Raw genomic sequence first — 24,014 nt, 5'->3', positions numbered from 1 at the left:
TAGCCCCCTTTTTCCTTCATGACAGCTTTGCACACTCTTGATATTTTCTCAGTCTGCTTCATGAAGTGGTCTCCTGGAATGGTTTCTAATGAACATGAGCCTTGTCAAGAGTTCATTTGTAGAATGACTTGCCTTCTTAATGTGTTTGAGACCATCAGTTGTGTTGTTCAGAGGTAGGGTTAGTACACAATGGATCAGAAATACTTTATTTATCCCAGCGGGAAATTCAGTCATTAAAGTTGCCCGTATACACAATAATTAAGAACATCAAATAATATTAACAGAAGAAGTAATATATAAATACAAATACAAGGAAAATAATGATAATAAAAGTATGCACAGAAGACAAAATAAGCTATGTAGAAAATAAATGGTTGAAGTCCTCTATTTGACTACTGTTGTAATCCATAATATGGCTAAACCCTATTATTTCATAGTTTTGATGTCTTCAATATTAATCCACAATGTTGAAAATAATTAAAATAAATAAAAACCATTGAATGAGAAGGTGTGTCCAAACTTTTGACTGGTAGTGTATGTTTTTGTGTGGGTAACAAAGCTGCATCAATATTACCAGAAACATTTAGTAAAGCAAAGAACAATAAATGAAATAAATAACTCCAAATGTTTCTGTTTTTATTGATTTTTGTCAAAGTTAAGTGTTTTATTTGGTACTAGCTTGTGTGTGTGTGGTTTTATTTCAGCACATTTCTTTAATTGAAGCGCAAATTAGCTTATCTCTCCTCGTTTTAACCTCAGTTGAAGTTAAAATGACAAAGCACTAGTTGTGCTTCTGATGCAATACCCGAGCGGACGTATCAAATGTTCGTGAGTAGGACGGCAGAGGTTTGCCTTGTTGCCTGGATACGAACGCGGAGGGTGGCGCATTCAGGAGTCCTTCGGTTGAGTGAAACTGCTCTTCTGCGGCGGCCATTTTGGCTCCGCGGCATGAGTGTTACCGAGGAATGACCTTCCTCCCTCTTGAACCCGAATGTCGCCAGTTTCCTTGCCGCTGTTTGAAGAACCAGTGGATGTGAAAACAGCGCCATTTCTGTCGGCGTCCATGATACGCGATGCTACCGCAGCGGATTCCAGAGCTCGAGCTCGGATCGGCAGCGGGAGAGAAGTAGCCGCTCCCCTTTCTGCTGCTCTTTACTTCAGCACACGGCAGGTACGTGGAAACAAGCGAACCAAGGGGGGATTGTCTCGTGTTAATGTGGTGTTTTTGATCTGTCTGCGGGGTGTTTCGTGTTTGGTCAGCTTACTCTTTCGCTGTGTGACGATATGGCGTACATTTCTGAAGGGAAAGCGTCTGGTAGCCTACCGGGGCAGCCGCTCCTCCTCCTCCTCCTCCTCTTCCTCGGTCACAACAACAAGCAGACCTGAAACTAAATATTCTAACAGCTTTTTAAGTGCTCATTTGAATGTTTAATCTAAATGACAGTCCCGGAGCGGACAGTTAGACTCGGCCTAGTTAGCTAACTTTGAACGGACGGACTCTAATGTTCACCTGCCACACACACACACACACACACACACACACACACATACATACACAACACACACAACACACACAACATCACCCCAATACTGATTTTAAATTCACATAAATGCCTCTCTTTGGTTGAACTAACTCCTCCCACGTGAGCTGAATGTGATAAAGGAGGTCGAGTAGTAAACTGCTTCATGACACAGACGAGAAGCTCTCTTGCTAGCTAACTTAGCCAACCAGCTAAAGGTCGGTGGTCCAGCTAACCTTGTCGTCTGACTGCACAGTGAAGCCAGCTCCTTCATGTTAACACTAAAAGGCAGCTGATACGGAATCTGTGCCTGTCTTTGTGGTGCATTAACACAACAATCACGTTAATGCTTCATTTCCCGGAGGCTCCTGGCTGTCTAGTAGTCGCCGCATTCGGCTGTCCACTACCACCAGCAGCAGTGTAATGTCAGTAAACCTGACATATATCACCCCCCCAAGTAAGACAGGTGCCTTGTTTTAACGCTTGCTCCCTTGTTGTCTTGAGTCATACATGATAAAGTTGTGAGCAGTGCAGTCACGAGCTAGCTAGTGTGCACACAGAAACCGCTGTAGACACTGGTCAGCCATATTTAGCAATCATGACGCGAGCTAACATGTCAGTGTTTGTGCACCCCTGTTTAAAGACCCGATGCTGTGTTACTGTACGAACACATCATGACTCCTATACACTGCAAAGCTTCTTATCGTGCCCTTTTGACGTCTCTCTCCAGTAACCTTATAATGTGCCATTGTTGAGTGACGACCAGGCCAGCCAATCACACCGGGGCAGCCTCCATTTGCTCTTCACGTCGGCTCACTAATCCAGTGCTGCCATATGACACACATGCACTTGACAGCAAGCGTCTCCCTGCCCCCTTGACTGCACACTTACACGGATTATTGCTTCTGTGTATTGTGTTGCAATACTTCGAATAGAAAGTGTAGTTTTCTGCAGATTGTTAAGATCTGAGGTTGTTTGAGAAGTCTTGGAGACCAGTGGTTCCTAAACTTTTCAACCCCCAAAATATGGGTGCCAAAGGCTCCCAACCCCCTCAGTCCCTCTGCAGAAAATGAGCCTCCCTACATGCACATGTGGCTGTTTCCTGTGCTGCTATTAATTATGACGCTTTCTATTAATTAACTCTTAACTAACCGTAACCTCAGGTGACATCTGGCAACAAAAAAAGGCAGAAAACTACTGAAATGAAGCTTTTAGTTCAATTGTAACTTCAGTTTGTGTTTATACTTTTACAATAATAGGTCAAATATACACTTGACAGTCTGGAAGATGTCTCAGAGCCCCTAATGAGTGTCATGTGACCCTTCTGGTGGTCCTGTCCCCCCCTGGGATAGACTTTCTGGTGTTTCAAGATGAGACCATAGACTGTATAAAATATGGACATAGGATGCATGACGTCACCCATTTGTTTTTGAAGCGCCGCTTTGAGGCCAATTGTCTGCGGCAGCCATATTGCTGCTGTCGAGCAATTGTGACGCAAACTGGCAAGCTTTGAGCCTCCTAGCCAACAGCTACAGTGTTCCCGCCTGTCAGTCAAGTCAGCTGTGCCTCTCATTGGAAGACTTGTAACCTCAATATCTTCAAAATTACAGCGTTATGGAAAAATTCACCTTGTACAGTATGCACCAACCCTAGCTCTAACCTCAGGCAGAAAACTACTGAACTAAAGCTTGTAGTTCAAATGTAACTTCTATTTTTGTTTATATTTTTACAATAAAAGGCCAAATATACACTTTACAGTCTGGAAGACGTCCCCAATAAGTGTCATGTGACCCCTCAGGTGGTCCTGTCCCACACTTTGGAAACCCATGTCTTAGACATTTTGGTGTTTCAAGATGAGACAGGGATCAGATCCAAGCGGCAACCTCCGGCCACGAGAATTGAAGCCAATACGGACCTGCTAAAAACTGCTGTTCATCGAGTGTCTACTTTAGGCTGGCTCCGGAAGTTCCGGAAACCACATACACACCAATTCAAAAAAGCCAATATTTACAGCAGAAATAAACATGTTTACAGCCTGGTACAAAAGACGAGTGTAGTCTGGATAGCTCATTTCTTGATCGGCACACACTGTACGGTGGGGAGATAATTAGATCTCAAGTTTTCCATTACGAGTGGCACAGCTGACTTGATTGATAAGTGGGAACACTGTAGCTGTTGGCAAGGAGGCTCAAAGCCCGCTTCTTTTCCTCAACAGAAGTTAGCTTGACTTCAGAATTTCCAATATGGTTCCTGCCGACGATTGGCTTCAAAACAGCGCTCAGGAACAGATGAGTTACATCACAGTTACTACGTCCATTAGTTATACAGTCTATGGTCAGATGGTATGCACAGACTTCAGTAACTTAACCATCTGAGTTAGAGGCATTGTTTGGAGTTGATAAATGGACACATGACCAGCAGAGCCCTGTGGAGTTTAAAGTAGAGCCTGACCAATACTTACAGTCTGAAAACCTCTACCACAAACATTATGGTGTTTTGCGTATATTTTCTGGACTTTCTGGATTTGAAAACACTTTTACAAATGTATTTAAAAAAAGGAAACAGTGCTTGGATTGGTGTCATTTATTGACGTGCCTTTGTTTCAGCCCATTGTAGGTGAAGATGTGCTGACATCTAGCGCTGGTATAGCTCAGGGACGCATGCCAGGGGACTGATGTCACAATCAATCATCTATTTAAGCTCATTCAAACTAAGCTACTCTGATAAATGAACACTTTATGATGTATACTGCAGCCAGCCAGCAGGGGGAGCTTTAAACCTTTTGGCGTCACATTCAGTGAACGTTCTTTGAATATCTCTGACTTCATTATGAAGCTCAGACTGACAGATCACCTGAGAGGATGTTTACAATGACATGAATAATAGTGTTGATCATGTTAATGAGAGTTTAGTTCAGGAGGAAGCTGTCTGTTGTAATATAATATAAGAGTCAGATCCAAATCCTGAATGAGCCTTTAAAGAACAACAGTTAGATATGATCATCACCAGTGAATTTATTTCCCCTTATATAAAAAAATCTGTCTCCAAATCTTACAATATTCAACCTCCCAATCATTCATATATATATATTGAAGTTTGATCAGTGTGATTATGAAGCAGCTTTTTTAATGATGCAAAATATAAATCTAAAGTTTTCTCTGTAGGGATGTCCTGATCAGCTTTTTTTGGCCCCGATCCTGATCTGTTTTTTCAATATTGAATATTTGCCGATACAGAGTCTGGATCCAATACTTTTGTTAGTCTAGATAATAGTTGCACAAGAGAAAAGAGAGTTGAGCTGCACACTGTTTTCTTTCCTTTAACAAAAATAAGTAATTCAAGAAATAACTAAAACATGTCTTATGTTTATTCCATTTAACTTAATCCAGGTTGTAAAACTCCTTATCGGTTTTACATGCTCTGCTGTGTGAGACACACCAAACTGGTGTGCATGCATTACAGCACGCTTAAATCCGAGGCTGCTCCAAACGCAACTCTCACAGGTAGGGATGCAAATTTCAAGTATTTTCCGTGATCGATCTTTTGAAATGTTAACAATGAATTATCGATTAATCATTAAAGAAAAACGTAAACGTTTTCCATGTCAAAAACAATGAAAAATGCGTTTTTCACCTGAATCAAATGTTCCTACAAGACACAATGTATATAATTGACAGTATTAAATAGCTATGGATCATATTGAGGTGTTTAAAATGTTAAACACGCTCATGATCTCTGCAGACACACAGTCATAAAAGTGAAGGCTCAGACTTCAACAAGAGAACTGAACAGAAACATATTTCAGACTCACAATGTCCAGTTTTCTGTCTACTTGTTCTTAATGAGAACATTAAGCATGTGTACGTGGTCAGGTGTCAGCTGGGAGCGCAACCGGGTCATAATCAGTCCAGTGGCAGAGCAAAAAAGCGCTCGTGGAGACCTGTCACTCAGCTGCAGCTGCCAGCTGATCATCTCTGCTGTGTGCAGCGCCTTCAGTCAGCTGATTCACATCCAAACATGCTTTAAACATAAAACACCTCCCTGATAGCTGAACCAAATATGAGACCACATGATGTTTGTTCCACGTGACATAAAATCGAAACCAAAAAAATGTGTTCGAGTAAGTTCTTAAAAATCAATTTATTGATACTTGATAAATCATTTAGATCCCTACTCACAAGACAGTGTGCGATTCACAACGGCAGCATCCGGCTGTGAGACGTAAATATTGGGAGTGACAGCAAGATCCAGTTGAGTTCTACAATAAAATGTAAATCATGTCTTGAGTTCTACTTTAATGTCCCATTTATTATTTTCTCACTATGTGTACACGGTTAAGAAAACTCAGATTACACTCGCTCTTTAGCCTTCAGCTGCTAATTGTGTTGAGCAACAGCGGAGGTAAATGATCGGATGAGATGATCAGCTCAAATGCTGATCACCGATCACTTAAAAAACGTCCAGATCGGCTCCAATCTGATAGTTGAGATCAGGATAGTGACATCCCTAGTATGTTTAACTAATAGAGATGTAAGGATTTATCACAAGACAGTAAAAAATCAATACAAATCAGGGTGGATTAAAATCGATTCAACAACATTTGTATTGTGATATTATTTTTAAACAGTAGAAGGCGCTATCTGCATTATACTCCACTTGTTCAACATCATTAAGTCTCTCGTCACTGGCTGAGTGGAGGTGTTTTAATTTTGAAGCATGTTTCAGAATCAGCTGACTGCACACAGCAGACAAATAATTACCCGGTTGCGCTCCCGGCTGACATCTGACCACGTTTAAATGTTCATTTTTCTCAATAAGAACGAGTAGACAGAAAACTGGAAACTATGAGTCCAAAATCTGATTCTGTCCTGTTGCAGTAAATCCACATGCTGAAGTCTGAGTCTTCACTATATCACCATGCGTCCACAGAGATTATTTATGAGCCTGCTCCTCACTTTGATATTCAGCGTGTTAACATTTTGAACACCTCAATATGATCTGTATCTGTTTAATACTGTCGGTAATAAACATTTTGTCGTGAAGGAAAATTAGATGTAGGGGGAAAAACGCATTCGGCATTGACATGGAAAACGTTCATGTTTTTTTAATGACTAAACAATAATTGATCGTTATCATTTCCAAAGATCGATCAAGGAGAATACTTGAAATTTACTTCCCTAATTTAAAGAGATTTACCTTATTTGTTTTAATATTTCATACTTTAATTTGGGAATCGTTCACTTTCCATTCCTTTGTAATTGTTCTGAAATTTTCCAACAAGGTATTTTTGTTTGTTTCATTTTTAGTTTTTTTGCAAGGTGCTGAAAAAAGTGTGCAGTGGTTTTATTTGAGTCACAAGACACCTTTAAAAATGAAAAAAGATTACTTTGTTTACAAAGAAATATAAGAGAAAAAACATATATATTGCAACTGTCCATATCTGAGAATTGAAATAAAATAAGTTAGTTAAATTTTGAGTTCAATCCAGTTTTCTTGAAAATCGTTAGAGAATCGTGAGTGAATTGTATCGTGAACCAAAAATCGGGATTCAAATCGAATTGTGGGTTGAATGTGTCGTTTCATCCCTATTAACTAGTAATTATTAAAGTAAAATAAAAAACTAGATTTTTCTTCTCATTTCTCTCCTAAAATCATCGGTTTTCTACAGCAGCATCAAAGTCATCTTTGCAGCATATTCATAAATACTGAGGCTCCAACAGAACAGAGTCATGAAGTACGTCAGGATAAAAGCGTCCAGTTTTCTGCCTACTTGTTCTCACTTATAAAATAATCTTGTGCACATGGTTGGGTGTAAGATATGAGCACAATCAGGTCCCCATCAGTCCAGCGGCAGAAAACACGCTCAGAGGGAGCTGGTTTCAAGAGATACTGGCAGCTGTGTGTCCAAAGACGGGCAACATCCTGTAAGAAAGTCCTCAACCTTGGGTGTTGGTTTGTGTGTTGATCCCCCAAGAGAAGAGCCGTCCAGGAAACGTGTTGTGAAACGTTGGTTCACATCATGAGACCACATGTCGTTTATTCGTACCTGATAGAACAAAACCAAAGGCGGCACTCGATACCTGATTGATTGTTTTCATCCTCAGCTTGTTATTATAATGTGTGATGGTGAGTCTTTGTTTTCTAAAGAGTCGTTCCTCCCTCAGGAGCCCATTAGCTTGTTTGTAAGTAAGGCTATAAACAGTCATTAAATCATTTGGGATTAAAAAACAACCTGACATGCTCTGCTGATATCTGTCATTGCATTAGTCGCTCTGTTTTTCCCTTTGAATAAATCAAATCAAAAGTCATCCTATCACAGATATCCTGCTGTCTTTAAAAAGTTCATTATGTATTCTGCGTTCATGACCTCAGTGTTGATCACAGTCTGAACTCCTGCTCGCTCTGTTTCAGGTGGTGCCGGTGAAGTAAGAAGAAGCCCCAGTATGGACCCTTCCAACTAAGGCGCAAACACATTGTGTGTTTTGCTCAACAGCAGAAGCCATGCCTGACGAGTAAACTCCCCCTTTTTTTGCTCAAAGCAATAAAAAAAAGAAAAACCCATCCTACATGCCTCCCCATGTAGAGCCCCTTCAGTGCGTCCTGCTGGAGTGACTGTCCCCCCTTCCCAAGGTTCTGCCTCACCCTCTCTCTCTACCCTTCTCCACCAACCACCCTTCAGTAACTACCCATCACAATGCTGCTCTACCTGAGAATGGCCTACACCTGAGGTCCCATGCGTCCAGTGAGCACCGATTCAGACGGTCCTGCTCCTCCTGAAAACCTCTCTTGCCCCTACCCCCTCGTGGGCCCCCTGCCTGCCTCAGAGATGTCCCTGCTCCAGTCGCTGGGTCCGGTGCAAAGCTGGCTCGGCCAAGAGCTTGAGAAGTGCGGGATCGATGCCATGATTTACACCCGCTACGTCCTCAGCCTTCTCCTGCACGACAGTTACGACTACGACCTGCAGGACCAGGTAGGCTCCTAGTCTCAGTCAAGTCCAGGTATTGTTTGGGTGAAGGATTGTGTGAGGGTGTGAATAATAGGTTAGCAATGGGGCCTACTGTGACCTCATGGCACCCGATCCACTCAGTGCTTTCTCCTTGGGTTCAGATTTTGATCTTTTAATCACATTTATTCGAGATGTTCTCAAAGCATTTTGACCTTCATTGCAACTAAAACTGATCCTTGAATTGAAACCGATCTAAGTGACTAAAATAAAGACTTCTCTACTCCTCGATAAAAGTCAAATCACTTTTCGTTGATTATCTGAAGTGTCCGTCACATCAAAAAGAAACATGTTGGGATTCAAATCAAAAGTACAGTTAAGATTATCGTGACTCGTTTCTCTCGTATGTCTGCCAAAAAGCACCAGAATTTTTAACCTGAAACAGCTTTAATCAGTAATTGAACTGTTTTCATTTCCTTGTTTACTCCTGTAAGAGAGGAAGTCTGTTAAAAAAATCTTCTTTGTAAAAAAGTAATGAATACTATATGAACAAAAGCTAGCCGGCCTTCATTGTTTGGTCGTTCAGGCTCTCAAAGTGAACGATCGACCGTGAGGAGGATTTTCAGTTTTCCTTTAATCTTTTCTCCTTCTCGTTAGGAAAGATCAGAGAAACTTAAAAACCATACTTATCTCAATAAAGGCTCAACTAATGTCATCATACAGAATGCATTTTGCATACCTAAACACTAGAGACCAGGGTCCAAATTCCACCAGATCCGTGTCTGGTTCGTCACAGCACCAGATCTGATAGGTTTCTATTCTAGTCAATGTGTTTACTTCCTCTGGATCCGATCGGTTGCGTTCCGGCTTTCTCTCTGATCCAGTAGGAGGGAGACCTCTGGATCAGATACACAAGACTTCTATTTTTGCTGGATGTCGGAGTACGATGCATCAATCTCAACAGAGCAGATGGAGCGGGACAGGAAGTCAGCCACCAAAACAAAATGAAAACATCCGGTTAATTTTCAGAATAAAACACTCTGTGTTATCACCAGATCGTATTTCACTTACCTACAACAACACACCGTCATGATGAGCGGAGCCAGGCCTGGAGTCAATAGGTCAGAGGTTTTTAGAGGACCAGAAAGACAACATGGAATTACCTAGGAAACCTCGGTCACGTGACTCCAGCAGTCCGGTGGTCCTGCTCCGTACTGTGTTCTGAAAACATAACCAGTGAGTTTTGACGGATGAGAGAGCACAGAGCCGGACCGCAAGGGGTAAGAGACGGGCTGAACACAGATCTATTGGAAGTCCCGGGTAAACAATGCTTGCTCTTCATCTCTAAAGGGAACAGAGTTTCTGCTGGACAGGGACTCCTCGTAGGACCCAGATGGAGGGGAGCTCTGTGAACTCGTATTTAACCAAAAATATATTTAAAATATGTGTAGACATGATGAATCTTTAACCTCTGTGTAAATACGAACGTGTACTCTGCTGTGTTTTGTACTCGATTGTGACCGGACGTTACTACAGCTGCAGCGTTTTTATGAACATGAGGCTGCAGCACATCGAAGACAGAGCTTCCCTCAAGTTCCAAACTTTAGATCATTGTTGCGATCCCTCACGATCCTGCTCTGTCGGCGAATGTTACACTGACTCAGCAGGTCCTGGTAGATAAACTCTGTGGAGCTCTCACTGAAGTTTAATCCAGAAAGATTTGTGTCGCTGTTAGGACGCTTCCCTGGGGAGGTGTTTTTCAGGCATGTCCGTCTGGGTGGAGGCCATGGGGAAGACCCAGGACACTCTGGCGAGATCATATCTCTCAGCTGGCCTGGGAATGCCTCGGTATCCTCCCAGGGGAGCTGGTGGAAGTGGCCGGGGAGTGGATGGTCTGGGCTTCCCTGCTGAGACTCCTGCAACTGGGACCCAGAGGGAAGAAGTTGGATATTAGGAACTGAAGAGCAGAACCAAAATGTTTTTTTCGGTACCCAAGCATATCGTCATTGTGCGATAAATACCTGAAATCAGTTCCTTTTTGCCAAAATAACACAAAGTAAGTTGATACAAACAGCATCGATCTGAGAAGACGACATTACTCGCTGTGCAAACTACCATTTTGATCTGAGAACAAGAAATGACTTCCAATTTTAAAAATCTGGTATCAAATCTGTGCACACACTTAAGGCTGATTTATACTTCTGTGTGGAATCAACGGCGTAGCCTGCACCGGAGGTCCACGTAGGTCCGTCCCGTGCCTACACAGAGGCCTACGCACGTAGCTGACGTGCACCTCCTCCAAAATGTAACTACGCGTAGAATCGGCGCAGACCGCAAGCTCTGTGATTGGTCCTCTCAGTGACATTGTATTTCCTGCATTTACAGCACTTAAGCACCAGCCGTGTATTTCATCTCCTCCTCTCTATTCATCATGTAATCATGTCTGTATGATAAACAGCAACATGTATCAGCTGTAGATTAACATAACACGCTCTGAATCGCCTTGGAAAAGTAAACAGAGATCTTAGCGGGGCGACCGGCTATCAGAGAGACCACACCGCCCTCAAGCGGGGGAGAATTGCTGCGCATCAGGGACACATCGATGTGGTGCTCACGTCTGTGTTGACAACTACTGTGTAGGGACGACGCACAAGTTTAAATCAGCCTTTAGGAACTGAAAAGCAGAATCGAAATGCACGTTCCTTATCAAATCCACAAACCTCAAAACGAAAATGGAACCGGTTTTTGGTACCCAAGCATATAAATAAATACCTTTTTAAATCAGTTCCTCTTTGTCATAATAACACAAACAAGGTCGACACTCTTGAAAGATGACATTACTCGCTGTGCAAACTTTCGTTTTGATTTGAGAACAAGAAATTACTTAACATTTTTAAGATCTGGTATCAAATTTGTGCACACTCACCAATGTTTGGTCTGGCAAAGTATTCCTCTAACTCGTAGTGGAATAACTGGGTGTATGTAAGTGATGACAGTAAATTAAGCACCACAATGTTTGTCTTTCAGTATGTAACCCATGAAATCTGCGTTTGTCCTTCATGACCAAGTCCTCTGGTTTTGTGTCTGACAGGAAAACGACATCTTCTTGGGCTGGGAGAAGGGAACTGGGAAGAAATGGGGCAAGAGTAAGAAGAAAGGAGGGACTGACCTGAGTCTTGAGGAAATGAAGAAGCAAGCTGCTGTGCAATGCCTCCGCTCTGCATCTGATGAAGTAAGCATGATGCTTTACCTTTTTTTTTTTTTTTTCTACAGGTGTGAACATTATGAATGAAAAGCCTTGTCGGTACTGAACCACGAGGGTGTCATCAGTCTTATTATGAGAGGAGTTTGTGACTGTCCTTGTTTCTGGTTCAGGTGCATTCATGCAGATATTCATTGAATGAATCACGGTGAATAGACTCTGAGTAATGTTAGTGTGAAAGGCTGGAGTTGTTTCTGATGACACCTCATCCCTCCGACTTCAATCCGTCTTCTATGGAAGTTTTGCTGATTATTTCATCTGAGAGCGGTGGTAGTAAAGGAGGTGTGATTGAGCTGAGAATGACAGCAGAGGGGAGGGGGAAGGGTCTGTGAGGCAAGAGGAGAAGGAGAAGGAGGAGGAGGAGTGTGGAGCTCCTCCCTAGGGACTGGACTCTGCGGTCTATTTTTTAACCAGCACACGCTGCACAGGATTGCAGCAGTGAGTAGCAGAGTCGGTCGGCTGTCAGCTGACCGGCATTAGCACAATGATGCAAGAGGAAACACAGGGCCGTGGAGAACTGTGCTTTGCTTTTCGTCAGGTGGCATGGTAAGGATTAACATTTTCTGGAAGAGTGTGTGTGGCACTGAAGAGGAGCTGTGTGTGTTTAAGGCTGTTTGTTCTGACAGTACCAACCCGGACTGAGCTTGCGTTTGAGCATGTTTGTCCTGTTTTTAACCCCTTGTTTGTTTGTTGTTTACCTTTCTTATTGCTCAATATTGAGAGGGAAGCGAGCCAAATGGACGTGTAGGAAATGTTGAGTGCTGAGACAACCATAAAGCAACCACTTCTACTTCTTCTTCTCCCTTTTTTTTATTTGTATTTTTGTTTTGTTTTTTGAGGGCATTTCTGAACCGTAGCTAAATATAGCACAGTCATTGCCAAGTATGCAGAGCTCTCAGAAGTCAGCTGGCTCGACTTGTGTCAACCCCGTGCCTTTCATTCTTTCTTTAGGTCACACTCAGGGTCGTAGTAGCATCGCTCCCTCTTCACTCTGCATTCATATCTGAATGTGTTTGGCTGGAGAACTCTTTCAAATCTGCTGATATCACAAAATCTGACTCAATTCAAGTATCACTAGCCTCTTTAATATAGTTAGTTACAGTTTAAGCAACACAGAAACATCCATGAAATGTGTTTTACTTCTTCTGCTTCATTTCTCACACTTTGGTGCAAAAATTAAGCACGCTCAAGCGTCAGTATAATTTTTCTTCTTGGTCAGCGGTCATCTCTGTTTAGTTTTATCTCATAAAGACATCATACGAGGCACCGCCTTCATCTGATGCATCTTCTCTGTGAAATCAGGAACATTTCCTCACTGCTGATTGTTTGAGAGGAGGCGATGAGCACTCTTTGAATCAGTGCTTTGTAAGAATTGATGATTAAATCGATGCATCTTTCAAAGCTGGAGTTGTCACATCCACTCATGACAATCAAACAGATGCAACACAGAGAGACTAATGCACGCTTTTATAACCAGTAGACTTGATAATGCTCTCTTTACTGGTCTTCCAAAGAACACAATAAACCAAATGCAATTAATTCAGAATGCAGCAGCATGAGTAGGATGTAGATGTTAAAACTCTACATGGGAAATTAAACTCACCAAAATAAAATAATTTACTAAGATAATAGAACACCAAAATATTAAACCAGTCAAAGAAACTTAGATGCTACACTTAAAAAAAAAAAGTGACTAAAATTTGAACTACATTATAAATGAAGTAAGATGAAATAAAACTGTTATAAGAATAAGACTCAGTTAAAAGCGAGACTAAAAAGGTTGGTCTTGAGTTTGCTTTTCAAAATGTTGATTCTCTGTGCAGCCCTCAGATCATCAGGTAGGGTGTTCCACAGACGTGGGCTGTGATGATAAAAAGCTGCCTCACCGTGTCTTAGCTCTTACATTTAAAGTACCATTAAAAGTCCACTACCTGAAGACCTGAGGGCTCTCACTGGCTCATATGATAAATCTGATAAATAAGAAGAAGCAAGACCATTAAGAGATTTAAAAACCAATAAAATGATATTAAAAGTAACTAGTGTATAAATGTATAAGTGTATTAGTGTATGAACCAGGAAGGCCTCTCAGATCCTCCAGCTCCTCTCTTTAAGCCGTTCTTCAGAGCAGAACAGAAACTTTCAGTGACACTGACGCTGCTTTCAGACTCGACGCTCTCAGACGATGGACCAGCCTGCCGAAGGAGCTGATAGATATTCAGACTTTTAAAAATCAATGAAATCAAAAACTATTTTGGGATTTTAAACTTTTTTTTCCAATCCATGTAAAACAATTTGAACTGCATTGGATTTGTATCAAAGTTACTCTATAAACAAGGCTTCATCGATTGATTGATTGATTGATTGATTGATTGATTGATTGATTGATTGATCGACTGAGTGATTGATTGATTGATTGATTGATTGATCGACTGAGTGATTGATTGATTGATTGATCGACTGATTGATTGATCGTTTGATTGAAAACTGTCATATTTAAACAAAGTTTTTAAAAATCTCTCCCCCTTCATTTGTTGCAGAACTCTGGAATTGAGAGCCTGGTTGAAGAGCTTTGCTCTAAACTTAAGGACATCCAAAACAAACAGAAAGGTTTGGCTGATTCTCTTTATTTTCATATTTAGGACTCTACTTTTTAAAACAACTGCCATAAAAATGTGTTTTGTTTCGTCTTTCAGAGGAAAAACAGATTCATAAGAAATCTGATGGAGCTCAGTCTCCCGAGCGAGCTGAGTCCCCCTCTTCAAAGGACCAGGTGGAAATGTAAGAATCTATGAGCAGACCTTTATATATTTTTTTAATTCAACTCTTCTGCGATGAATACAAGTAAACATGGCGTTCTGTTTCCTGTGTCTCTTCTCTCTGCAGGTATTATGAAGCCTTCCCTCCTTTGTCAGAAAAACCTGTTTGTCTCCAAGAGATCATGACGGTGTGGAACAAGGCTAAGGCCTGCGCTTACTCGAGTTCATCATCCTCTGCAGCCCCACAGACCAGCACGGACACCTCCTCCCCGAAAGATTGCAACAGCGATGGAGAGGCTGCGAGAGAGCGAAACCCGGAGGCATGCGGTACCATCACGACTGTGACCAACGAGAGAGGCCAGCAACGACGGAGCAAGAAGGAGAAAGAAAACAGATACCATGGTGGGGCAGCAGCAGAGGAGAAGTCTACCGTCCACTCCAAGAGACAGATCAGACACAGATCTGAGGGTAAATACAGACCCAGGTCCTGGTCTTCTGGCTCTAGTGAGGCTGGCTCAAGCTCAAGTGGGAACCAGGGTGACTCCAAGTCATCCAGGAGCAAGGCAGTTAGAGTAAGGCACAAGTCCAGGGAGGCTGTGAAGAGTAAGAGAACACGCAATAGCGGGCAGGTGAAGCTTCAGGTGAAGGTAATCGACAGAGAGGATCGAAGAAACGCCGGAGGGAGCAGCAGCAGCGCCGCAGGAGGAGCTGCCAAACAAACACAGCTTTACAAAAAGGGGAAGAGACCGCTGAAGGAGATTCGTAAAGATCCTGGCTGGAAGGAAGCAAAAGAGTCCGGAGCTGAGGTCAGAAACAAAAAGGAATACATGGAGGAGCCTCTCTGGTACACCGAGCCCATCACAGAGTATTTTGTACCCTTCAGCAGCAGACAAAGCAAGCTGGAAACAAAATATCGAAGCAAGGTAGACTCTCCCGATGGCTTTGCTCTGTCAGCCGACATGGAGAGGCTGCCGGAGAGAATCCAGGGAATCTGCATTGCCAACGAGAGCTACCAGAGAGCGTACCTAGCAGCAGGCTCGTTTGTGGATGGGCACTTTGTGGAAGGGCCTGGCGAGGCAGAAGATGAACCTGCTGAACTCACTGGGACCTCAAGCTGCCCTCAGCCCGAGGATAGTAGAGATTTAGATGACAAGCATCTGTCTGAATTCACTCACTTCTATGAAGTGGATATTTATCAATCCATATTGGATACTAGTGCCTCAGACTCGATACAAGAGAGTCGGATCCTAAGCATGATTCGACAAAAAAGCAAAGAGCAAAGAGACGTTGAGGCAGAATGTTGTTTAGTGTTAGATGGCCTTGAGCAGCAAGGGAAAAGTGCAATACGGGCAGACTCACAGGACGCTTCGGGATCTGTAGGATTCTTAATGGAGGATCTTGAAACCATGGCTCAAGTGTGGGGATGTTATTCACCATCTACTTCAGAAGATATAGATGGAGAAAGTTTTGTTGGGGATTCTCCCATCCGGCTCTCCCCGCTCCTCGATAGTGTTTCGTTCACACTGAGCAAACTATCTGGACACCTGGAGGAGCCGCCCGCTCCTGAAGCCGCCAGTGAACCGTCTGGTTTGAACTCGTCCTGCTTCTCTCTTTTCGAGCTGCAGTACGAGAGCCCCACTTTTCCTTTACCCCGCGACTCACTCACCGTTGGTCACGAAAACAACACAGATTCTAGTAGCTGTCTCGACCCTCACTCTAATAAACAGTCTCGTTTGCTAATATGGACCAAAAATAGTGCCTTTGACGAAACTGAACACTGTTCGAACCTTTCAACACGAACTTGCAGTCCGTGGTCACATTCGGAGGAGACTCGTTCAGACAACGAGCAAGGAAATGTTCCGACAGAGGATGCTGCTCATATTGGCAACGAAGAGATTGATTGTATAATCCCTCCGCTCTCTGGTACATATCTGGAGGAAGAAATCTTGGAGTTTTTGCAAGAAGACTCCGGTCGCAAGTGTGAGGAGGTCAGTGTTACCACAGCGTCCAATCAGACCTTCACCAAAAAATCTAAATTGGAGTCCATCTGTGGTATCGCATTGGAAGAGGATGAGAGTAAACAGTACAGCACTGGCATGTTTTCGGACAACACAAACCACCACAGTGATGACTACAGCTCAGGGATAATAAAGGACATTTGGACTGCAATAGGAGATGACAAATCTGTGATATCGAGGCCAGGAGCAGAGAAGCCCAGCGAGGGGCTTTTCTCAGATGAGTCAGCCGGTTATTGCTGCAGCTGTTTGGAGGTGCAGGCAAAAGGAGGTCCGATTCAGGGGCCTCAGAAAAAAGCAGTGCAGCGCTCAGAGTATCACCTGTGGGAGGGCAAGAAAGACGAACAGGACTTAGCCAAAAACAAACTCTGCAAGGTGGATGCTGCCGGGGATTATATGACTCCGTCCAAGTCCTGGGACTTGAACTCTGATAAGGAGAGCACATCGTTCATCCTGGGAGGGGTGTATGGAGAGCTGAAGACACTAACTGGTGATAAAAACTGGGCTGTTGTGCCGCCAAGTGACACCCAAGAAAGCCTGCTAACATGTGCTGCTGCTGCGGCTGCTTCTGCCTCAAGCTCAGACATGCTCACCATCACTGGCACAGATGTGTTCATGAACACCGGCAGCTGCTTTGCCCCTGGGCACAAGCCCCTGTGGAGGCCTCTGGTCTCCTTTGGGCAGAGTGACCAGGCCATCAGAGGAGGCGGGGACGGATTAAATAAGGGATTTTCTTTCATCTTCCATGAAGATTTGCTCGGATCTTACGGAGGCTTGCATAGTGAGGAGCAAGGTTTGGAATATCCGTTTGCATCCCTCAACCTGAACAATCCCTTCTCCCAAGTCCTCCATGTGGAGTGTTCCTTTGAGCCTGAAGACATGGCCTCATTCAGTCCAGGGTTCAAGCCCAAATCTATCCTCTGCTCGGACTCTGAGAATGAAGCCTTCCCTCCTAGAATATACGGCATCAACAGGACGCAGTACAGGGCCATCCGCATTTCCCCCAGGACTCATTTCCGACCGATATCGGCTTCAGAGTTGTCTCCTGGTGGAGTGAGCGATTCAGAGGCTGAGACCGACAAAGAGGAGATGAGTTTTCCCGTCCTGGCGCCGGTGGACGTCTTCGATGATCCTCAGGCCGACCTCAAACCTCTCGAGGAGGATGCAGAATGTGAGGGCCCTTATTACGGGAAGTCAGAACTGGAATCTGGTAAATTCTTACCCAGATTAAAGAAGTCTGGCATGGAGAAGAGCGCCCAGACCTCTCTGGATTCACAGGAGGGTTCCAGCACCCTCCTGCCGATCGCTGAGCAAGAGATTTGCTTAGACTGCAAAACGGCAGCAGCTGCTTCGACTGCAGGCGGAGAGACGGGCGTCTCAGTCGGCAAGATTGAAAAGGAGGAATCATCAGGAGAAAAACAGTCCTGCTTATGTGCACCAGCAGGTCAGATCCCAAAGTACGGGATCACCTATGACTTTGTTGGAGAAATGCCAGAGGTGAGGATTTTTTAAAGCAATCTTTATAGATCATCAATATCACGTACTGTGAAAGCATACTGACCTAACCGCAGTGTTTCATAATCTATCATGAGCTGTGAGTGAGTTCCACCTGTGATGTCTCAGGCAGCGCTGACCGAAACACACTAACCACTTCTCCTTTGTGTTGTTTAGTTCCCTCTGTTAAATGTAAGTGGACAGGGAGGAACTGGCAACCAGCAAGATGAGTGCTGGTGGCAGAACACACTCTGTTCCCCCCTTTTCCCTGGATCTCAGTGTACAGGTAAAACAAATAGTCGCCCATTGTTTTCTTGTTCCGTATTGACTGTTTCTGTCTTTTCTTCACTTCTATTTGAGAGACGATAAGTTTGAACCAAGCGTATGTTGTAAGAGTGGAAGTCATGACGCAACAAACACAGCTAATAGAACACTTGCAAACCTCACTTTCAAAAGGCGTCAAAGCTTAACTAACATGTGGAAATGACTTTGCCAAAGTCTGCCTCTCACAAAAACAAACCAACAAAAATCAAACTAAAGCTGAAGATAGAAGTTTTATTTCATCTCTTAAGAATAAAACAGTCATACTCTGAATAAGAAGGCCGTAAGGTCAGTGAACTGTTGAGCTTTACTGCTAAACTTCACACAAACACAGGAAACCAGAGGGAGAAGATAAAACCTTTCCTCTGCAGGACAAACAACACAGTTTCTTTGCTGCACAACCTGACTGAAAACGTCTCCCTCTAAATAATAGATCTTTTATTGATTATGACTTAGTAAGATAAACATCCTCATACAACAACAGTCATATAAGCCTTTGCAGCAAGTGAGCTCCCGGTCTACTGCTGCCTTGGCCAGTTAATTTGTAATAATAATAATAATAATAAATAATAATCTTTATTTATTTTTATAACACATTTCAAAACAGGGTTACAAAGTGCTTTACAAATAAGAAAAAAACTAAAAGACAAATAAAAGGAAATAAAACTGTTGGACGAATAAAAACAATGAAAGACATAAGATTAAAACAATCACAAAATCTGAAAATAAAATATAAAAATATATAATATAATATGTAGGAATATATATTATAATATATGTAATACAAAAAAAAAGTGTAATATAAAATATAAGATTTGATATTATAATATATAATACAAATATAAAATATAAAAACTTAAAAAAAAGATGTAATATAAAATATAAATTATAGGACTATATTTTAATATATGTAATAAATATAATACAAATATGAAAAATATAATATATCAAAATATAAAAAATATATGAAATAAAACAAGAATGCAATTTATGATATAATATATATAATAGAAATAGTAAATATATAATTACATCTGGATTAAAACAGGCTCAGTTGACATCTCCTGTAATAGCACATCAATAAAAATGTGTTTTTAAAAGAGAATTCGAAGCGCATAGATATCTCTGATCTCCTCTGGGAAGTTGTTCCAGAGGGTTGGAGCTCTGACAGAAAAGGCCCGCTCCTCTCTGGTCTTCAGCCTCGAATGTGGGACGGCAAGCTGAGCCTCGGCTGAGGACTTCAGGGTACGACCGGGCATGTATGGGGCGAGGAGATCAGAAATGTACCGGGTTGCAAGTCCAGAGCATCTTTAAAAGTCAACAATAAAATCTTAAAATCAATTCTAAAATTTATCAGAGGCCAGAGGGAAGCTCTTTTTAGTTCTAGTGAGGAGTCGAGCTGCTGCGTTTGGAACATATGCATTTCCTCTGAAGATTATTGCAGATTATTGCCCGCTAAAGCAATCTACCAATCTCCTCTATGCACTGTCCCAGAAAAAATATACTCCTTAAAGAGAATTAACAGAAAGTCTGTAGCCTCTAAAAACCTGTTAGCTCTTAAATCTCATGCAGGGAGTTAAAGGACGCACCGGTACAGTTGAGAATAAGTTGATCTTTGGATTTGTTTGTGTGCAAAAACTAACCATTTGCATGTCTTTCTGCAGGGAGCAGCAACATTTGAATACTCCAGTTTTGCAGAGGACACCTGTCGTGGAGGAGAAACCTCCCTCTCCTTTTGTGACTGGACCTCTACCAGCAAAGATTCAGGGTCATCTCAGAGCTGGAAAACCTAATGTAGGCTAATTTTCTGAGACCACCCAACCAAAACACCCCGCACATAACCCTGCTGGTTTTCATTTACTAACTTACAACCTTGTGTAATCAATCAGATCAACAAAAAGTGAGCGAAAATAGGAAAACTCAAAAAATATGTTCTGTCTTTGAGTGATGCCATGTGCGGAAATGCATTTTAGGCGTTTTTAGAATTTGTTTCATTTGATTCTTCTGTACACTGGTCCTCATCGAGTCTCACCGTTAGATAGTTGGGACAATCTTTTGTTCTATCCTTGTCAGTTTTGTTCCCATCATTTTTGCTTTTGAACTAGGATACTGGTAGTTGTTGGTGTCTGAATGGTTGTGCATGTGTGTTCGTCCAGCCAGTCTCACTCCTCTTTCTCAGATGTTGTGTGAAAACGACTGCGATCACATCCTCTACTTTCCATCTTGTGTTCAGAAAGATTATACACGGATGTTGAGGTTTCTGAGTTGTGTAATAATTTGAGAGTTTAATTTAAATAGTTTGGACGACTTTCTGAATGTAAAGTAGAGAATGTGTGCAGCTTTCTTCTAAATTGCCCTGAACTTCCCCCCCATGTGTGAAAAGTTATCATAAATGAGTCTGATTTTTGAATGGTGATAGTCTTACAGAAGCTAGTAGTAGACTTAGTATGGTTTGTGAGGCTAAAATTGAAAAAAAAATCCTTAAAAATAAAAAAAACAGGAAATCAAAAATGAGTTTTGTTGGAAAAATACTAATAATCTACTTGAAATGCAACGCTGTAAAAGACGTGAGGGGAAAAAAGAAAAAAAGTTTGTGTTTTGCGATAAAGCCCCTTCATGAAAAGACAAACAGCCATTTCTGCAGACACCATTTGTTGCAACTGAATGAAACCTTGTTTTGTTTCTTTGTAATTTAACGGTACAGACTATTGGTGCTATAAATATGTTCAATTTGAAGTTGCAGTTCATGATACGGCTGTGATACGTAGAGAGCCTAGTTTTGTTCGTAGTCCAGGAAGTCAGACTCCATGAATATCTTTTTGCTGAAAATTGTGAAAAGAAGAAAAAATGTTTCTCGCTAAATGTTGCTTGGTTTTTATTTGAAGGAAACCTCTCAGTTGTCAGAGCCTGTAAGAGCTGAAGCAGAAACACTCGCACGTGTTTCAATCTCACCTTCTCAGTTTATCGTCCCGGCAGAACGGACAACACCTGACGTTTAAGCTAAACAAGCGGCGGGACGGCGGTCAAACCAAAAACATAAACAGAGTAAATACACTAAGGTACAAATGCTTTTTCCATATGAGGTGTGCTTTCTTTTGTTTTTTTGTTTTACAATATATCTTGTTGAAATATTGAGCAGCGTCTCACTGTGTGTGTGTGTGAGTGTGTTGGCAGAACTTGTGAAGGCACTGGTTCAGAATGAGTGTTACTAAACTTTATCTCAGAGAAACATGAATGTTTGCAGAGACATACATTCACAAAATAAAGCTAATGCATTAAAAGAGAACCCTGAATGCATCGCGAGCGATCCGATACTAAAAACAGAAGGTGTGTTGGTTTGCCCTTTTAGTAACCCATGAGCCTGCAGCTCCTGCAGACACAACGCTAGAGCCCGGCTGATGTATCTGCTAATATCCACCTATTAATGCATCATCGCAAAATGTAACACAGACAAAAAAAGGAAACAAATGGCGTCCAACTTTGCAACCAAGCCCATCAGACCGGGGACGTTTGTGTGACTGCATTGCAAAGCGATGCAACGGCGACAAAATCCATGTAACTTGCAAAGAAGAAAACAGTAGCATGTTCGAGGCAGGCCCCCCCCTCGAGTGTCCGGATCCTTTGTTCTGGCTGACTCTGTTTCATCGTCGTGTCCTCTTTTGTTCTCATAAAAACGTTTTCTGTTAGTCGCTAAAAAAGGAAGTCTTGCGCTCTTTAAAAAGTCGGCAGTGCTTCCTCACACACAAACACATACCAGCTTCATTTGGCTTGCAGATAAAAGAGAGGAGGGGGAAGCGCCACACACACAAAGTCAGTGCAGAGAATGAGCTGTTTCCTCCTCCGGCCCGACTGCGTCGCGCTCTCTCAGCACTGTCTGCAGAGCATGAAGTGGTGCAGTTGGTTCCACTACTTAGTTGAAACTGCATCATCAAAACCTGCCGAAAAGGAAGTTTCCTCTTCTAAAGTCAACACCTGTCTTAGATTATATCAGTCGGGCTCTAATTAATGTAACTTTTGAATATCTGTTTTTTATTTCCTAAAGTAGTCGAGGACGTTTGCGGGTCGCCTCGTTCGTCTCATTATTCCTTCAAACCGAAGCACAGAGAAGTAAATAAAATCATCCCTCCTTTATGAAATATGTCTACATTGTGAGCAGACGCTGTAATGCACTGTCGCAGGTGAAGGTGTGTCTGTCACAGAAAAGGCTTCATCGTCAAGAGTCAAGATTGTACGCTAAGGTCCGCTCGATCCAACGCCAACTCAACCGACCCCCAAGTAGCCGAACGAGAGGTACTCCAACCTCAGGGTCTTTTTCGTCACCGTTCTTTGACCGTCATCAGACACTCAGGAATTTTTTAATACAAGCATACAGCATAATCTTCCACTCAGACCTGTGACAGTGCATTGATGCATTATTGTAAAAGCTTTCTTTGATTGTAGAGCAGAAATTATCGACAGTTCTTTTGAAGCAGACCACACAGGTGGCTCTTTGATTTATAGTTTCAGGGGGAGAGGGAGAGAAAAAAAACAGAATCAAGCCATCGTGGGTTGCATAAGCAATGCAGAGAGGAATACAAGAGGTCCTATGCAATACCTTGGCGCATGTAAACATTGAAGAATATATGGAGGAGTCATTCAGTTAATTTTGCATGTTGACTGATTTTGAGCGAGAGGAAAAAAAACAAACAAGGAATGTCTCAAAACGCAGCATGCAAACATCACACTCCATCTTTTCTGTTAGTTTGAGAATAAACACAAGAGGTTAAATCAGTGATCGAAAGGATGCGTGTGTGAATCTGTGTGTGAATGAGACACAAAAAGCACTTAAGAGTTGAAAGGAATGCATCACACCTTTCTCCATTTGATTCTTCCATTTTGATAGGCTGTGTGTTTAAAAAAAAAAAAAAAAAGACAAAATGAGGAGATCATGCATCCAGTGAGGGTATATATGCAGTTGGAACGACACAGAGAGACGCCACAGAGTTTCAGTTGCACTGCGGTTTGAAGAACATATCCAGCACTGAAAACTTCCTCGTCTTTTCATTCCCCCCCCTAGACGCTCCTCCACCCGCCCCTCCCCTCCTCTATGTTCCTAACCCCACCCGTCCCGAGTAGCTCTGTTGTTCTAATTTCATGTACACCCTGAGTAAATTATTTTGTTTCATTGTGGATTTTCTTAACATCTAATAAAGGAATAAACCAAACCTCAGAGTGTGGACTCACCTGTCTCTTTTTTACCTCTATAGTGTTGATGCAATATCTCATTTGGACACTAGGGGGCAGTGTGAGGACGCTTTTACAGCAGGCTGTAGCCATCAGTTTCCTGATGCCTTACTTCTAAAATAAAGTATGTACTGTTGTTTTAGGGTCAAATCTTTATCATCTCAACATATATCTGAGAGTTATACTATATCTAATACTGCTGGAATATAATGCTGACATATTTGAAACTACATGAAATACATTATGTGTCATATTAGAATATTTTCATCAAAATAATGCCTGGGATTAATTCATAGGACCAAGTTGCTGTTGAGATTGATTTTAAAATTGTCTAGGTTGTCTTTGAGAATCTGGGGCTAGTTATGGATGTTTAAATTAAAGCTCCTGTGAGGAGTTTTTAAGTGGTTGTGAAACAGACTGAAATTGATACTGACACCTCTTTATAACCTAAAAAATGAAATTAGACCACCAGCAATGAGA

General features: G+C 42.1%; 1 protein-coding gene across 1 annotated transcript; it reads left to right on the top strand.

The window, feature by feature from the left end:
• Positions 1–896: 896 nt before the first annotated feature.
• Positions 897–23,520, top strand: kiaa0232 (KIAA0232 ortholog). Its single transcript, XM_034676027.1, has 9 exons — positions 897–1,171; positions 7,932–8,032; positions 8,200–8,490; positions 11,555–11,695; positions 14,263–14,332; positions 14,419–14,503; positions 14,609–17,993; positions 18,168–18,276; positions 19,976–23,520. The coding sequence occupies exons 3-9, from the start codon at positions 8,254–8,256 to the stop codon at positions 19,990–19,992; spliced, it is 4,044 nt and encodes a 1,347-aa protein (XP_034531918.1). The 5' UTR covers positions 897–1,171; positions 7,932–8,032; positions 8,200–8,253; the 3' UTR covers positions 19,993–23,520.
• The last annotated feature ends 494 nt before the right edge of the window (positions 23,521–24,014 follow it).

Source organism: Notolabrus celidotus, chromosome 23, assembly GCF_009762535.1.
Source record: "Notolabrus celidotus isolate fNotCel1 chromosome 23, fNotCel1.pri, whole genome shotgun sequence".
Lineage (NCBI taxonomy): Eukaryota > Metazoa > Chordata > Actinopteri > Labriformes > Labridae > Notolabrus > Notolabrus celidotus.
The sequence above is the reverse complement of the archived record's forward strand: the minus strand, read 5'-3'. Positions and strand labels throughout refer to the sequence as shown.

Excerpts from the sequence above, each read along its gene's own strand:
- kiaa0232 (XM_034676027.1), top strand. The coding sequence starts at position 8,254 with ATGCGTCCAGTGAGCACCGATTCAGACGGTCCTGCTCCTCCTGAAAAC. Across the intron at positions 11,696-14,262 it reads TCCGCTCTGCATCTGATGAA|AACTCTGGAATTGAGAGCCT; the intron begins GTAAGCATGATG and ends CATTTGTTGCAG. Across the intron at positions 14,504-14,608 it reads TCAAAGGACCAGGTGGAAAT|GTATTATGAAGCCTTCCCTC; the intron begins GTAAGAATCTAT and ends TTCTCTCTGCAG.